The 17,307-nt window shown below is 39.3% G+C and overlaps 1 protein-coding gene across 1 annotated transcript in view; it reads right to left on the reverse strand.

Moving 5' to 3' along the window:
• Positions 1-17,307, reverse strand: part of LOC119780793 (serine/threonine kinase 11 interacting protein) — a 55,907-nt gene that overhangs the window by 21,286 nt on the left and 17,314 nt on the right. Inside the window, exons 18-22 of the mRNA XM_038280946.1 lie at positions 16,073-16,218; positions 15,729-15,975; positions 6,825-6,937; positions 6,121-6,218; positions 2,953-3,131 (exon numbers count right to left, since the gene is read on the reverse strand). Coding sequence (XP_038136874.1) covers positions 2,953-3,131; positions 6,121-6,218; positions 6,825-6,937; positions 15,729-15,975; positions 16,073-16,218 — 783 coding nt within the window. The remainder of the gene's footprint in view (positions 1-2,952; positions 3,132-6,120; positions 6,219-6,824; positions 6,938-15,728; positions 15,976-16,072; positions 16,219-17,307) is intronic.

Consider the following 17,307-nt stretch of genomic DNA (forward strand, 5'->3'; position numbering starts at 1 on the left):
TGGTAAAATTTTTCAACAGCACTATTTGGCTCTGTTTGGCTGAAAGGACGGACTCGTCTGCGTAATAACTGTTCTGATATCTCAGAAAAAAACAATATATTGTTGACGTTTCAATCGGAAACATCTGATTTTTTCTTTAAGCGTCTCTTGGGGATTTTTACCAAGAATTCAACAAGAGCCTCTGTGGTCTTGTTGAAGGCAATCTGGAAACATTTTCAGCCACAATGAAATACAAGGAACTAAATGAGCTGTTTATGGATTTAGACTCTCACAGCAGAGAGGGAGCTTAAACAAAGAGGGAGGGAAAGAAAAGAAAACTTATCTTTGGTGGAAGTGGGAAGCAAAACTAGAGAGGCTACAGACTTAACAGGCCTTTCATTTAGGCCACCATCTACCTCCTCGCTGTGATTAATCACACTCAGCCTGGCATTAATCGCAGCGACAGAGACTTGGGCAGAGTAGAAGCATATATTAACAAACCTTTCAAACAGGCAACCCATTGTGCTACAAACAACATGGTAAAAAAAAAATCAGCTGGATTTTAAAGGCGACAGAGGCTGCTTCTGTTGGAATTAATCAGCGAAAAATAAAAAAAAACAATGTAAAGTATTATCAATATAGCCAAGCCCTTTAGGGTTTACATAAATACAATAAAACATTCAGTTTTTTAAGGAGGAATATATTAAGACACCCTCATATTTATCCCCACTTAAAACGGCTAAGAGATGTTAAAAGAATTTTAAGTAGATCTACTGATAGTTGTAATTATAGACTTTATTTGGAAAATATCTATAATCAATAAATATTTATTTATGTCATTTATCATTTATATCCACAGAGTAAAAATACTGTAACTGCAAAGTTTTGATAAATACACATGCTAGTTTCTGTAGCGCTAGCTCCGTCCAGCTAAAACGGCATTAAACTTTTTAGTTTGAACTGTAGTTCATGGAAATCACAAGAGAATGATGAGGAGAACCAAAGGCCTTGATGCTCAATTTTCTAATTTTTTTTGTGAAATCCGATTTTTTTGCGTTGCTGTTCGCATTTCCAAATATATGCGATTATGTGATTCCCTGTGTGAACTGCATTCATACAACCTAAGTGTCCTGCGCAGTAGAGGACGCAATGACGTCACAAGCAAGCAAGCTCCATGTTTACGGAAGTAAGCATGGATGTAGTGCTGGAGAACATCTAGCGATCTTTCCCAACCATAAAAACTCAATCTTTCCAAGATGATTAAACATAAATACTGCTCTCCGCCATTGTTGTTGTTCATCTTGCCACTTCTGCTCAGCAAGAAGCAGAAGAGTGACCACTGTATTAAAGGCATTCAGGTCGGATGGACGCGACCTGGCCGTTCAGACACAGGTCGCATTCGAAAAGATCAGATTTGTATCGGATTCAGGACCACATAGCCAAGCGGTCTGGGTCGCATTGAAAAAAATCGGATCTGTGTTTTTCAGACTGTCATGAAAAGATCAGATACAGGTCGCATATGGGCAAAAAAAATCGGATTTGGGTCACTGCAGGCCGCAGCGTGAACGTAGCCAAACAGAGGTCAAGGGGGGTGTTAGCCAAGGAACCTGGTGTTTGTGTAGCTAGGAGATGCTAACCCAGACGTACAGCTCCAGTCTCTAACTGAGGCTGTTTATGGTTAGCATCAGGATCGAAACATTTTCACCAATTATTAGAACAACGTGTTACAACAACCAGAGGTTGTCACTTTAAACAGTCTTTCAATATATATTTGCTTTTGATAATACGTTAGCTTCTGCTAATGGTGTTAGCTCTAGCTAATACAGGGTTTATACAGGAATGAATAACTCTAATTTAATGCTTTTTAATGCTTTTAGAAATAATTTTAATGCCACCAACAGGTACCCGTCGACAGACTGCAGTCATGCCCCGAATTCCTCGTTTTCCAACCACTTTTGGTGAAATTGTCATTCTTCCCCATTCTCTAGCTTTTTCTCCGATTCAAGCTTCTTTTCCGAACATACCTCTTTGCGATCAACCGGAAGCAGTTCCACGCAAATATATCGTGATATAATATGTCTGACGAAATTGTTTTTTTTACATTTTTTTTTTTTAAGAAAGCATTTTAAATGCCACAATAAACACATTTAATTAATTTTAATGCCAATTAAGGCCTTAATTTAAAAAATAACTATTAAATGACTTTGAATGATTTTTAATGACCAGCAGAAACCCTGTAATATAATAAATAGATCACAACCTGATTACGTTTATTTATATCTCTTGTATAACGGCTCATGGAACTTTAAGGAAAGAGAAAAGACAATTGTAGACATGCCCAGGCCTGGCAGTCCAAGCTAGGCCACACTCATAACAGATCACCAGATACTAAATGAAGTCTCCCAAAAATTAAAACCTTTAAATCCCACAGCTGAATATGAGGACAAACCAGTAAAGGCCGGCAGATGTCAATAAGGCAAGTTGTTCTCACCAAATTGGGGAATCATACATAAGGGAGAAAAAGGATTCATCTTGATCACAGAAACCTGGCATGGTCACTGGGGTGTGTATACTTTTTACATCCACTCTTAACCTGTATTTTCCCTGTTTGCTTTTTTCAAAAAGCCAAAATACAACATCCGATTGAAGCCAGATTACTTTTCCATACATTCCAGAAGTGGTTTCCTGTTTTGTTCCGCAACCTTTAAATTAATTTTCCATATTCCCCCAGACATTCCAAGACCCCCACCCCTGTCTAATAAAAGCTTTTGCTCCCCCTCTCGCCTCTGTTCTGATGTCGTCTGAGCAGGATGTGCTCAGTCTGCATGAACCAGTGGCTGAAAAGAGGGATGGATGTAGACGTTTGAATCAAAAACCACACATGTGGTGTAGCGGTAGTCTGCAAAGGGAAGTAGAGCGAGCTGTTCCAGAACCTTGTCCTGGCAGAAAGTGATGACTTCTATTTGGTTTTACCTGTTAGGAGACCAAAGAAGCGCTTGCAGCGCACGCTGTCCCTGACCAGGAGAGTATAGGCCACGCCTCCATCTGCAAACTTCATGTGGATGCTCTGGGAGCCCAGTCCCACCTCCAGGTAGCTGAGCTCCACGATTGGGTAGCTATCCTTCTTCTTTAGCCGATCAGCAAGTGAGCCTCTGTTGGATGAAAAACAAGTCACAATTTGATAGAAGCACTTTGTGTAACCTCTAAACTTTAAGGTGAGAAACCATGAACTAGAAAAGGTGGATTCTGATTCTGAGGGTGAATCTAGTGAAACATCAGAAGCAAAAAAAGATGAAGATAGAAGGGGGTGGGGGGGCATAGACTGAGATAAATGTGTTTTCAAGGTGTGACCCAGAAACCTGAGCAGGTCTAGAAAGAAGATCCTCCTCTGGCATAGAGGCTGGGAACCTTCTGCCCTACTACTGTCACCAAGTAAACTGAAAAATGATATGTCATTTTATAATCTGGCTTTTATCAGATAAAATCATATTTATCATATAAATTAAAGTTATTATTTCTCTGTGTGGGCTACTATACTGCATAAAACTTTGGACTGTTAAATCAAACCGGCTTGTTTATATGCAAGGGCAATAGTTAGACCGTTGAATAGAGCCTCAAACGCATCATAACCTGTATAGAGTTAATTTGGTTCCATTATTATGTAAAGAAAAGAAAATATTTTTAGTAAATGCAAATAAATAAATAAAAAATTATTCAAAAACTGAAGTTAAAGCTTAAAAAAAAGAAATGTTTAATAAAAAAAATTATTTTTAAGTTTAACGAATTGCATTAATTTCAAATTTTACTGATTTTTTTTCCTTTTACAGATCACACTCTGTTCACTTCAAGTCCCATATGCTCATCTCTGAAAACCCATTTTTGATCTTAAAGATTCATTTCAGGATTGAAATTTTTGTGAAATTTCCATTTAGAAACCATGGTCTCTGCTTTCAACAAAAAATTAACAATATTCCATTTACAACATAAATATAGAAGACTGAAACAAGATTAACTTTAAAATCTTCAACTTCATGGAAAATCTGCAGTTTTTGAGGCTAAATCTGGTCGGTCTGTCATTGTCTTGTAGCAGGACAGATGGATCCAGTATTCAAGGTGAGACAGCCAGTAGGAAAGTTCAAAACGTTTATTAGCACAAGAACAAACAGACAGAACTGAAGCGCGGGGCTCTGGAACTGCAACAGGGGCTGCAGTGGCGGGACGTAAGCCATCACTGATTCTGTAGAGAGAAACACAGGTAAGTGACCACGATCATCTGACAGAAGATGATTATCCGAGTGAGTCACTTACCTGGTTTAACAGTTCAGTCCATTCTCTGAGTGATAGCCAGGTTCCATCTGATGGATTGCCGAGCGGGATCCAGTGCAGAGTTATCCAGGGTGTCCCCGATCAGAGCAGCAACCACGGATCTCAGAACTGGACAGTTCTGAGATCCACAAGTCCTAAGCTCCATCAAGGGCTCAGATCCACACAGGAACAGAACAGAAACAGGGTTCCAGGAATCCAAAGAGCTTTTAGGCAGGTTCAGAGTCCATAGTCGGACGGGAGCAGACGCGCGCCCATACGGACAGCGAAGCAGCCAGGCAGGCTCAGTGGTTGAGGGAACAGAGACAAGGCGTTGTTCCAGGATTTATGCAGGACTTTAAACTGGTCTCATCCAAGGAGCAAGGCTTACGGGAATAAAACGGACCCTCCCCACGTTCCGAGCCAAATCCCTGAGGACTCAGTGGAGAAGGGCCAGAACAGGATCAGAAGACGAGACGAACATGAAACCTCTCAACCCACTGCCCGCCAGGAACCAGGACATAAACCTTAGAACTGACTAAAACTAACAGAACCAAACACAGAACACAAAACAATGATCTGGCCCCAATCGCTCGGGCTGAATTGAATATAAAGCAATGGATGAGATGAGTGATAAGTAGAGTTAGGTAAGTGAGTGAAATTAACAATTAAGGAGAGCTATCAGGCCAGATCATGACAGTAATAGCCTTAATATAACGCGGAAATAGTTGTTGAAAATTGGGCTGCCTTTGGTCGGTCAGACTTTGTCCCAATTTAGTCTAATAATAGATGTTGTTTTACTTTTCAGCCAAATGTAGATGTCATTTGGACGTAAATCATGTTGTCTTTTCTATGTCTTTTTCAACCAATGTTTGCTCGGTGTGGTGGTGCTTGACTCAGTTTTTTAATCGTATGGGGATTTGAACCCTTTTCTCTCTGATCCGTCACCCAGACCCCGTTTGCCTTCAGAGACCCTACCAGGGGCATTTTAGACCCTGACTACTTAAGTCTCTAGGATCATTCTGGAGTCTATGTTGTTTGGGATCATCCAGGCACTGAAACTCCACCACCATGTTGAGTTCATGGAGAGGTAGGACGGTTTCAAGTATCTTGCTATTCGGTTTTTATCTTTTCAGCCTCAAATCTTTGTTTTCCAGAGATGTTCATCTTCAGACTTTCTAAAAACATTTTTGAACAAACTTTATTGTATGTAAATATGTTTATTTCACAAAAAGACAAAAACAAATAATAGAAAATGAAAGAAAGTTTAATTTTAGGGCTTCTATGGAAATTTGGTCCATCTTCCTGCAATGATGTACAACACTGTCTTATTTCCCGAATTGTTCTTAAACTGGTAACATTTTCCTCCAGTAGGCCGTTAAGGGCCGCCGCCAGCGGCAAGATTTTCTTAACTGACCATAATATTGTATTTACTTTAGCAGTTTTCAACATTTATCACAACCACTGTCATTATTCCTTTATATCTAACCCACTTTCTTGTTTTCTAATAAGAAGGCACCAGATCCCTGCTGAGTGATGACGACAACACCGTGCTTTTCTCTGTGGAGCCTCTTGTTATGTGAAAAGGTCTCTTTTTGCATTTGTTTGAAATGAAAGCTGATTAAAATGAATGAAATGCTATACATAGGACGCTTCAGTTTCACAAATATTAGAAATAATTTCTAAAATGCATGAAATTCCAAATCGTATCCAACTGAAAAAAATGCATTCAAAGAATACAACCCTAAAGTTGGTTAATATTAGGATTGCTACTTTCTTTCTATTTATCCATTTATTTTCTGAAAAACTCAGGAAAAACTGAAATTTTGCTTTACTTACTGCACGTCTGACATCATTTCCAGAAAGTATAACCGCTGGTTCGAAACGACCAACAGCGAGGGAACCTCCCCTAATTCCCCAAATTTTACAGCTGACATCTGTGGATCCAAAGAAATTAAAGAGGAACATGATGTTACAGGATATTCGAAAAAGAAAATGCAATTAATGACAGCTGTTTACTTGGGTGAATATTGTTCTTCTGATAGCATCATAATAAGGCTCATTGAGCCATAATTTTGACACTAAACTCTTAACATCTGGATTTTCAGATGACTATAAATGACTGGGACATTTAAAAAAATAACCACATCTATTAATGTTTATCTGCAGCTTGCACAAGTGAGAAGAACACAGTGAAAAGTGGTGTTCCCATGGGCTCCTCCGCCGTGCTCACCGCCCGCTGGCTGATTTGTTTCTTCGTCTCGTTACCGTTTTAAAAGGCCGGACCCAACCACAGCTGATGTTTAGGAAATTGGCACCATGGTTTATAACCAAACCTTTGAGCCTTATGGGAGATAATTAATGGGACTTTTTAAAATTAGAACCGCCACGTTTCGGTTTAAAGTATCTGGAAGTAATTTGGTTTCTATGGCAAAGATTTAAAAATCCTTGAAACAACGACTAACAACTCTTCTTCTTCACTGGAGCTTTTTGAGTTCCTCCCATCTGTTTGCAGAGATATCCTCCCCATCTGTGCAACAAACCTTGAGGAAAGAGTGAAGCTCCTCTTCTTCTTCTTCAAAGACCTCCACGTCCAGGAAAAGCTTCAGCCGATGGTCCACGGACATGTTTTCTTCGGATAATAGATCCAAGTCATCTAGACACAACAGCAGAAAATGAACACCTGAAAAACTCCTTATAGAATTAAATGTCTGAGTGGTTTTGTGCAATAGAGACATAATCTGTTATCAATAAAGGTTTATTCAGCAAACAAACAGAAAAATAACTAAAACTGTAATTGAACACATTGGTTAAACCCTCAACAGTCTCTAAACACCAGTTTGTATCTGTATTTCAGACTTATCAGCTTTGTAGTTCCACCTTTAATGACTACAAACTGGTTAGCATTACCACGGACTGGATTGCTAATAAGAAAATCGAAAGTGCCACCTTTACAGAGACATAAAGCTTTTGCATCTACTCTAACTGCTTCAAATATGGCATCTAATTGAATTTCTTTTTTTAAGCATTTTTGGCATTTTTACAGAGGTTAAGGGGTTATTCAATTCAAAAAATAAACAAAATGTGAAAGAATTGGCGTTGGGAGAGGGTCAATTTATCTTTTATTCGTTTGGAACTGAAGTTTTTAAATGTGAAATATATTTAAAGGGGAAACTCTACCACCTCCGGGCCAGTAGGGGCCGCTAATTCTAGTGAACCTGGAAGCCAGTATTAGCATTAGCATTGGTTGCCGCGGGAACCAGCAGGCGAAACACACCATTTACTATACTGTTTACTAGCAGGTGAACAGCTAATGCTAACCTCGTAGTAGCATTAATGGCCAGGAAACCAGCTGGCAAACCCTATGGAAGAGATAACTTTTAGTTATAATTTGTAAACATTTAACTTAACAGTTTAAAGTGGCCTCTACATAACCTCTGAGCCCCTTTGTTTCCTTACATTGGCACCAATGTCTTTTTTAGCCTGAATCAAAGAAATGTTATGCCAAGTGACATTTCCAAGCTCTATTATGGAACTACTAGGATGACTCCTCACATGGCTTTAACCTACTATTTCCATTGGTGAAGAACTCTTTCATGTCTATGTTGGCATGGTAACCACAAGTAACAATTAATGTACAAATGTACAAAGCTATCATTTAAATCTGTCTTGTTTTGTTCACAGTTAATCTGCACCGCATCAGATGTTCTGTGGATGTATTAACTTTGAAAAATAAATAGCTTAAATAGAAGTTATGTGAGCTACAGTATGACCTTTAAGGTCGTAGTCGTAGTCCCGAGTGGTGCATGACTTTACATGAGTGAATAAAGTGAATGTGATTGGTCGATTATCAAGGGGGCGGGATTGTTGTGGCGGAAGGTTTGCAAGCAAGTTTGGTTGTGGCCGGTTTCTTGGAAGCATCTTGCTAACCAGTTAGCAACTTAGTGCTAGTAGGTTCCCAATGGGAAATTCCATTGGGACCAAGTAGCACTAAATTGGTGACCTAGAATCGACACTGTCAAGGAACGCTATGGACAGCGGAAACATGCAAGAGGAGGAGAGTTTTGTGTCGGAGGTTGTGGATAAGTGTTGTGATAAGTGATACATTTATAAGTGTACATTTTTTATTTAGAGGAGGCAAGTGTTGACAAAGATGTTGTGGAAGAGGACGCCAGGGCGGCAGAAGCTTGGTTTGGTGTAGAAGGCTTACAGCCGTACATGTTTGAGCCCTTGCCTCGCAACGCTGCCAGTTCTGTTAGCTCTACGCCTGCTGAAGACAAAGACGTCCATCCCCATGAACACTGGGATGGAATTCAATGATAACATAAGTTATTCTTATTTCTTATTTGCACCGTTGCGTATATTAGCTGCGAAATATGAATCAAGATGGTATGACCGAAAAAATTTTGATTGACAGATGACTGTTGATATATGATTGGCCGAATTTAGGTGTACTTGCTGATGTACAATTAACTGGCCTGCATAAAATAATGAGGAAAAAAAACTGAGTTTAAGACAGGAATTTTCTTTTTTTTAAATCAAAATTTTCTAAATTTTGGGACAATATGGTCTGATAAAGAATACATTTATAAACATGTTTAAGCAAGAATGATTTGACATTTAAATATGATTTCCTTGTGACTTTAAGTCTATATACACAAGGTTTATGTTTGTTATTTGCAGATTTTTCCAGTTTCCTCAAATTCAAGGACCATGAGCCATGCTCCCTAAAAGTTATCCTTTTCCAGGAGTATTGAAACTCAATAAAAAATTAACTGATTCGCCAACATAAAGATTATATGCACTGATGCATCTGTGTATGGAAGCCGAGAGCGGCGGCGTCGCTCCGATACTTTTACACGGTGGTTTTCTCGAGAAAACAACTTAAATTTCTCATTATCTAAAGATAACAAAAGCCATTTTCTCATAACAAGATGATTGGGGTGTGTTAAAACTTGAGTTGCTCCGATGCCACTTTTTGGCCCTGATACTGATAACCAATACCTTGCTGTGCGGTATCGGCCGATACCATACTGATACTTTCTGTTTGAAATTGATGAGTGTATGTATATATAAAGATATTCATACTACTTGGATATAAAATAATTGCCATCATGGCTTTGTCAAGCTGCTGCCTACCTTTGAGAAGCAGGAAAAAAAAGTGATAACGAGATAGTTATGTCGTTATCTGGAGAAGTCAAAGAAAAAAAGAAGTCGATTATCTGTGTATATAGCTAACTAAAGTTGAATTCTTTGGGGGGAAAAAAACACTAAAAATTATTGAAAAACAAAAATTCAAGAAGCTTTGAAGATGAGCGTCTTTTAATGGCCGTTTTTAAAAAAACCTTGTGAAATATACAAATTTTCAAGGATTTTAAAGACCACTGATTGTTATCAATGAAACAAAAATGTAAAAATCTAAAGCACAACTCGGAATCAACTACTGTACAGGAGTCAACCGTCAAATATCAGGGGCGCTGGGCACCAATCATATTTGGGAGGGCCCCCCCTTTAGCTTCAAACCATTCAATTGGGTGTACTATCGGGTTAGGCTGTATGCATGTCAGCTTTAATACTGGCTGATTAAATATACATCAGATCTCAGCCTTTTTCATTGAGTCCAAACATTATAAAAACTCAAAGTTGCTCTTATTTCTAGATAGAAAGAATAAATAAAACTCTTGGAGGGATTTCCATATACTATTCGTCAAACTTTATCTGCTTACACAGCTTTTGTGATATGACGCAACATATTTCCCTAATTTCTAGGGCTTACTAGCTACATAATCAGTTTTATTTAATCCACTAACTTTTTGCCCTGCAATAATGAATGAGTATTAAAAGTAATAATACACATATATATTTTATTCACATAGAAAATTCCTATCAAAATATAGAGAAATCCCAAAATGTTGCATTTAACTGAAGGTTAAAGGCAAAAAGTCTACTGCAGCTAAGCCAAAAATATACTGGGAGACTAATGAATGAGCAGATTTTTGCCCTCAATCCCTCAAATGATATATTCCACTAATAGTTGAGGCTTAGATTTCTGGCTACATTGTGGAACCACTTGCATATCTCATGGCCGACTTTTTTATTTTGTGAAACCGTAGCCAGATTTTACTGCAGCAGCCCACAGCAATATCCAAAAACCGCAGAGCGGAGAGGCATTTAAGAGCAATAAATCCGCAACAGAAGTTAGCTGTAGGGTGATGGATGATTACAGCTGATCAGAAATGACAGCGCAACGACCCACAGGGGCCAAAATAAGCCAAGAGGCTTTGATTTAAAGAGCACCAAAAGATCAAGATCTAAAAAGGCCTTTGAACCTGGAGAAAAAAATTCCTCTAAAGGTGAAGGAACAAACCTGCACGCACAGAGGCCGTCTTTGGAGATAAAGTGCATCAAAAAGAAGAAATGAGGCCTTTTAAGTCACAAAAACCACTTCATTCGGGGTTTCAGGACGTGCCGTCTCCATTGTGACTCTGCGGTTTCACAGGGACAGATTATACAGTACTGACTCTGCAACTACAGCACTACAAATTAAAAACAACAAAAAATAAGATAAAGAAAGCTATCATTAGGACTCTCAGGCTTTCATCCCTCCCCCATCACTTTCAGTAATGACTCCAATCTGTCTTGTTGCAAATTTACCATGTGGTTCCTCCCAGAAATGGCAGACAGATGTTGGGGAGACCAAAGAAACACAGAGGAACCCTCCAAGGAGTCCTCTGAAAAGTCAAAGAGATTTAAATCCTTCGTTTTTGATTTTCGAAGAGGAAGAGGCTGACTAATGGTTGGAATCAGGATGATGCTGGTATCAAACAAGCGTTCGGGGGTTTCCTCCAATAAAACCAATGCCTCAATCTCCAATTACCTGCTTTGTTTGTTGCTTCAACGTTCCACAACATGGGATTTTTTTTTTTTAAACCGTTTCTTTTTACTAGTCAAGGCTGTTTTAATGTGGCCGATGCTAAGTTGCCTTTTCCCACCATGTTTTATGAAGCTACATGAGAGAGACTGCTTCAGGAGATTGAGACTTTGGCTTTATCTAATATTATTTACAAGCTTTGATTTGAGCAAAGCTTCTTTTATGAGGATTATCTAAGTTTACAACCAAGTTAAGCTAGCGGCAATATAGCTTTGCTTTTGTTAAACGTTTTTTTCTGGTATCAATGTCTGATACTTAATGGACATACTAAGAAATCCTGCACAAAGACAGAATAGTTGATTTTGTTTAGAAATAATCAGCATTTCTGGGGAGTGTAATATAGTTTATTTTCATGCATTATGTGCTATTATATCTGGTAATTAGATGCATATTGAATCTGAACGGCTACTAATGATGCAAATGTGGGGGAGCTGTGGATATTGTTTAATTGATCTCTGTATTCACCCTCATACTAATCTTCCTCTCGGTTATACCTGGTTCTGTTACATATTACATTTGAATACTATTGGGTGTTTCTGTTATTAAAACCTCTTAAAGGAATAGTACACCCAAAACATGATTAGCCTTCATTTTCTACTCACCCCATGCTGAACAACACTCTGGAGTACTTTTTTGATATCTCGAAAGTGCGCATTTAGCGTCTGCTCTGCCGATAATGCAAGCGTAGAAGAAGAAATGTGCTGTTTTCCCTCGGCAAAGAAAGAAACAACGAAAGAAAAATGTCTGAGGACTTCAGTGTTGAGGAAGAGCATGAGTTCTTTGCCGAGCTGAATGCGCACTTTCATCTGGTTTGGTCTGCCGCGGTTTCCGTAGACTCGTGAACGCGCTTTTAGGAAGTCCTATACACTACTGTTTATGCTTTAAAAACATTCTAAATGACTTCGTTTCGAGTAAATTATGGACGCTACCCACTCAGGACACTTGGAATACATTGGACGAGCAGTATGGAGGAATATTGACACGTTTTTTGTGGACTTTTATGGACCTTTCTGCCTCGGGCACCATAGACCTCCATTATTTGAATGTCAGCAGACAGCAAGAAGCCTCCCAGATCTCCAGATGCATTTGAGATATCAAAAAAGTACTCCAGAGTGTTGTTCAGCATGGGGGTGAGTAGAAAATGAAGGCTAATCATGTTTTGGGTGTACTATTCCTTTAACATCCTCCTAATTTTGGGTACCGTAATTTTCGGACTATTAGCCACACCTGCATATAAGCCCAGAAGCTAAATTGCATGATTTGTACCTATACAAGCCACACCGAACTATAAGCCGCATGTTTTTTATGTTTAACACAAACTGTCTTGCGCTCGCAATGTCCGTCTGTCTGTCTCATACCACTCGCGGTAGAAGTCTGCTTCCGGGCGACCTCCGAATTCCCGCGCGCGCGGCTACCGTACTTGTGTGTTGAAGCAAATGTGACGTCAACATGGTGGATGGTAAAATCCATAGATTTAGGTATTACGCTAGTGGCCGTTAGCTGTAAAGGTCCATAGATAAGCTGCATTGTTATATAACAATGCAGGTTGAAAAATGGGGAAAAAAGTCGCGGCTTATAGTCCGAAAATTACGGTAATCCTCGCCTATTTTGCATACCCAAATGGAAAAGCAAATAAGATAGGAACATTATCTGAAATCTAATACCCTTTAGTTTCTGAATATATAAATTAAAATCGGGTGAGTAGAACACATCCCAAGCTGCATCAGTTCAAACATGACTCAAAGTTGTTCTTTTTATTCTCAGAAATTATAGGTATTGTTTGAACAGCAGTAATGAAGACATTCTTGAGAAAAGTCAGATCTCATTGTATTAAAGGAGAAGTTCACTTTTTAACACTTTAAGCCCATTTTCTGTAGTGTCCAGGATGAAATCGAATGATCGACACCAAAATTTTGACAATTGGTCCTGTCTCTGCTTTTTGGCTCATGCAGAATCACCCCTTGGCTGCTTCAGAATGGCTTCCATTGTGCATGTCCGATAATGTCCTTAAAACAACCTTAAACGTTCTTTTTTTAAAATATGCTACTCACCGGGTCGTCAGCGCTGTTCAAAGACGTTCCAAAAATAGTTTCGTAAAGAAAAAACGTTCCTGTAGTGTTTTATTTAGCATTTTGTAAATCCCATTGAGTTCTGTTGGAATAGTCAATATTCCCCTGCCACCGGAAACGGAAATTGGGCCTGTTTACACAGTTGTAGTCTTTTCGCTTCACTCTTTCAGAGTTTTTTTAAGTGTTTAACAGAGACGTTAGCACCTCGACGTCGGAGTACACAGAGTGAAGCGAAAAGACTACAACTGTGTAAACAGGCTCCATTTCCGTTTCCGGTGGCAGGGGAATATTGACTATTCCAACAGAACTCAATGGGATTTACAAAATGCTAAATAAAACACTACAGGAACGTTCTTTCTTTACGAAACTTTTTTTGGAACGTCATTGAACAGCGCTGACGACCCGGTGAGTCGCATATTTAAAAAAAAGAATGTTTAAGGTTGTTTTAAGGACATTATCGGACATGCTCTATGGAAGCCATTCTGAAGCAGCCAGGGGTGGATTCTAAATGAGCCAAAAAGCAGAGACAGGAGCAATTGTCAAAATTTTGGTGTCGATCATTCGATTTCATCCTGGACACTAGAGAAAATGGGCTTAAAGTGTTAAAAAGTGAACTTCTCCTTTAAATATGTTCTACATCATGTGAACTACAAAAGCAGCCATTTTCAAATTTCTAGCTATAACAGTTCCAGAGCTGTGGGGCTTTGAACACAGCTCTGGAGTTTGGACCTGATGGGCTTTGAGAGGTTCAAATGTGAAAGTGGTGATATTTACCCTTTGACACCTATCATTGCAACAAATATGAAACAAGGCCTTTGTATTACCAAGATAGCATGTGCATTCCCTCAGAGCCAGTTACAGACAGGCAGGGAGATGCTTTTTTAACCCCCGGAACTTCTGGGAGACTTGAGGTGCAGTTATTACACATTTAGTGAACAGGAACCTTTGGCAAGCTCTTGTTTCTGTTAAAACCGGTCCCTAACAGCATATGTTATTATATATACATTTACATATAAATTCAGGCTCCGTGGGGTTAAGAAGTAGATTAAGTTGGGGGATCCCCACTAAAGGTGGTTTATAAAAAAACAAAAACCAAATGAACTAAAGAAATATGAGGACTATTTTAAACAGCTGAACATCTTGGATTTGTAAACCCAATAGAAAAATAATGGCTGTAAAGAAATTAGTTTTTTAGCAGCTTAAGAAAGGAAAAAATATATTGAATCTGTTTAAAGCAGCAATGTGTAACTTTTAGCAACTAAGGGTGCTAGAGCTGTAACTTCCAGTTTTAGTTCCACTGGTAGCACTGCACTGTTGCAATATCAAACACTTTCCCTCAGCGTTTTGGGATCTGATACCTTACAACTTTGGCCCATCAGCTTCAGGCGCTATGGGACACAACAAAAGGGAGTATGTAACTAAAATTATATTTAATCCTGTTTCTCACATTTAAAGTCTAAAGCTACAAAGCTCCATCTAATATCAGAGGTATGACCTTTCCTTATGTCCCTAGCAGAGCACTTCGCTCTCCTTCTGCAGGTTTACTAGTGGTTCCTAGAATGTCTAAAAGTACAATGAGAGGCAGAGCTTTTAGTTATCAGGCTTTTGAACCAACAACCAGTTTTAGCGCATGAGGCAGACACCCTGTCTACTTTTAAGGCTAGGCTTAAAACTTTCCTTTTTGATAAAGCTTATAGTTAGAGTGGCTCAGGTTATCCTGAGCTATCTCTATAGTTATGCTGCTATAGGCTTAGACTGCTGGAGGACAAAGGGACCCCTATTTCTGTCTGTTTCATTCCTTCTCTATTCTTCAATTCTGCATTATTTGTTCATTCAACGCTAACGTTCTGTTATCTCGTGATAGTGTCTTCATTTGTTCTTGTTATGTTTGGCTGTGACACCATCCTGGAGAGACATATCAGCTGTGCTGCTGCTATCAGGAACTTACACAACTTTTGTTACTTTTTCCTTTGTGTACTTCTTATTAGTTTCATAGTACTCATGATTAGTGTTGCGCCGATGCCATTTTTTGGCCCCGATACCCGATACCTGGCTGTGCAGTATCGGCCGATACCGATACCATAATAATGTAAAATAATTGCCATCATGGCTTTGTCACGCTGCTGCCTACCTTTGTGAAGCAGGAAAAAATCTAATACAATGTGAGTCCAGTAGAACTTTTTACTGCCTACCAGGAGTGGGTGACAATAGTTGAATAAACTTATGGCTCAAAATGGTATCGGTGCCCTGTTTGTTGGTACTCGCCGATACCGATACCACCATTTTAGGGCAGTATCGGGGCCCCGATACTGCCCTACTTTTGCTGTGCGTCTTTGATGGTGTAAAATGTTATTGAATCACTTCATCTCAGGAAAAAATATTGAAACATGCAAGTAAGACAGGATTCCTCATGTTTACAGAGATTTAAGGCATACATTTGGGCTCACCCTTAGGGATGGATGGCTCCGTGGGCTCAGCTGAGGTTGGTGTATCTCCCAGGATGGAGTAGTGGTAGCTTCCAGCCAGGTCTTCTTTACTCTGGTGCTCAGTGTTGTAGGAGAGGCTGCTGGTGTCGTCAGGACCATCGCCAATAAAGAAGGAGGTTCCCTGGGCTGTGGCAAAGCTCGGCTCCATTGAAGTGATGGCAGTCTCCAGAAAGAGACTACAGCTTGACAGTTCCTTTGTATCATCAAGCTGTTGTAAAGGGGTGTAAAGAAAGTAAAAAAGAAAAACATTGATTAGATCAGGCAGTAGACTAACACAAACAAAAACTTGCATTTGGGAGAAGGACCTTATCTCCACTGTATGTAGAACCTAGATGATCTTTGCTTTCAGGCCTTGGCGACTGACTGATGGGAGTACTGCTAAGAGGAGCCGTGAGCTCGGCAACTTGAACCACATGGTCACTGCCACATTCTGGACAAACACAAGTTTTTCCTAAAAAAAAAGAAAACCAAAGAAGGCAGAGTGAATGATGGAAACATCTAAAAATGGAACATAATGCCTCACAGGGTTTCTTTCTTTGGCCAAAAGCATCTATATTAGGAAACAATGAAACAACAATCAGCGTTCCAAGTTCTCTGAGAACTGGTGCTCCATTTAGAGGTGACATCACTCCCAACCAAATCTCAACCCAATTAAAACACCAAGAGTATGTTTCTGTAAGGAAGGTTAGAAAAATTTAAGGGTACTTTAAAATCGAACACAGTGCTATATTTACGGTAGAAAGTAGGCCATACTCAGTACAGTGCTTCAGTGTTCTGCAGCGTCTCTTTCCTATACTGAGTCATTCACTGTGGCTAGCACTAACTGTGAGATCTTTGGTTTCCATTTTTTAGAAGGTACTTATGGTCTAATGCATATGTTTATAACTGTTTCTTTTATGAAGAAAAACCAATAAATGGAGGGTATTTATTTTTCTCTGTTTAGCTATGTCTCTTTTCTTGACAGCTGTGCTGGCATCCATTTGCACTGTTTCTGCTCATTCTTAACTAAAGGTAGTTGGTACTCTTTCTTGAATAGTCATTGCGATAGGTTTTGATGCTAGGAATTGTTCTAAAATATGCTATTTCTATTTCTTTTAGAAAGTACTCATTGCTCACTGTTTCAGTGTTTTTCCAGTTGTATTTCTTTCCTGGGTGGAGTCATTGAAAGTGCTACTACTTTTAAATTGAACTAAACAGTTTTTTCCACTATCCCAAGGTACGTTTAACTCATTTTTTTTTGTTTAGTTGTGTCTCTATGTAAGATGGAGCAACAAGCTGAGCAACCAAAACCCTTTCACTCATGAACATCGTACTGCCATGGTGAAGAGGGACCTGAGTCAGCGGGCATAACTCTCAATTTACCGATCAATCTACTGTACGTTCCCACCCTCACCTATGGTCATGAGATCTGGGTAATAACCAAGAGGACAAGACTGCGAATACAAGCGGCCGAAATGAGTTTCCTTCCCTGGCTGGCATTATCTGTTGGGAGGAGGCCTTGTGGAAGGCCCAGGACACACTAGAGGGGATATGTCTCTGA

The sequence above is a fragment of the Cyprinodon tularosa genome, unplaced genomic scaffold, assembly GCF_016077235.1.
Source record: "Cyprinodon tularosa strain WSP-4 unplaced genomic scaffold, ASM1607723v1 ctg166, whole genome shotgun sequence".
Lineage (NCBI taxonomy): Eukaryota > Metazoa > Chordata > Actinopteri > Cyprinodontiformes > Cyprinodontidae > Cyprinodon > Cyprinodon tularosa.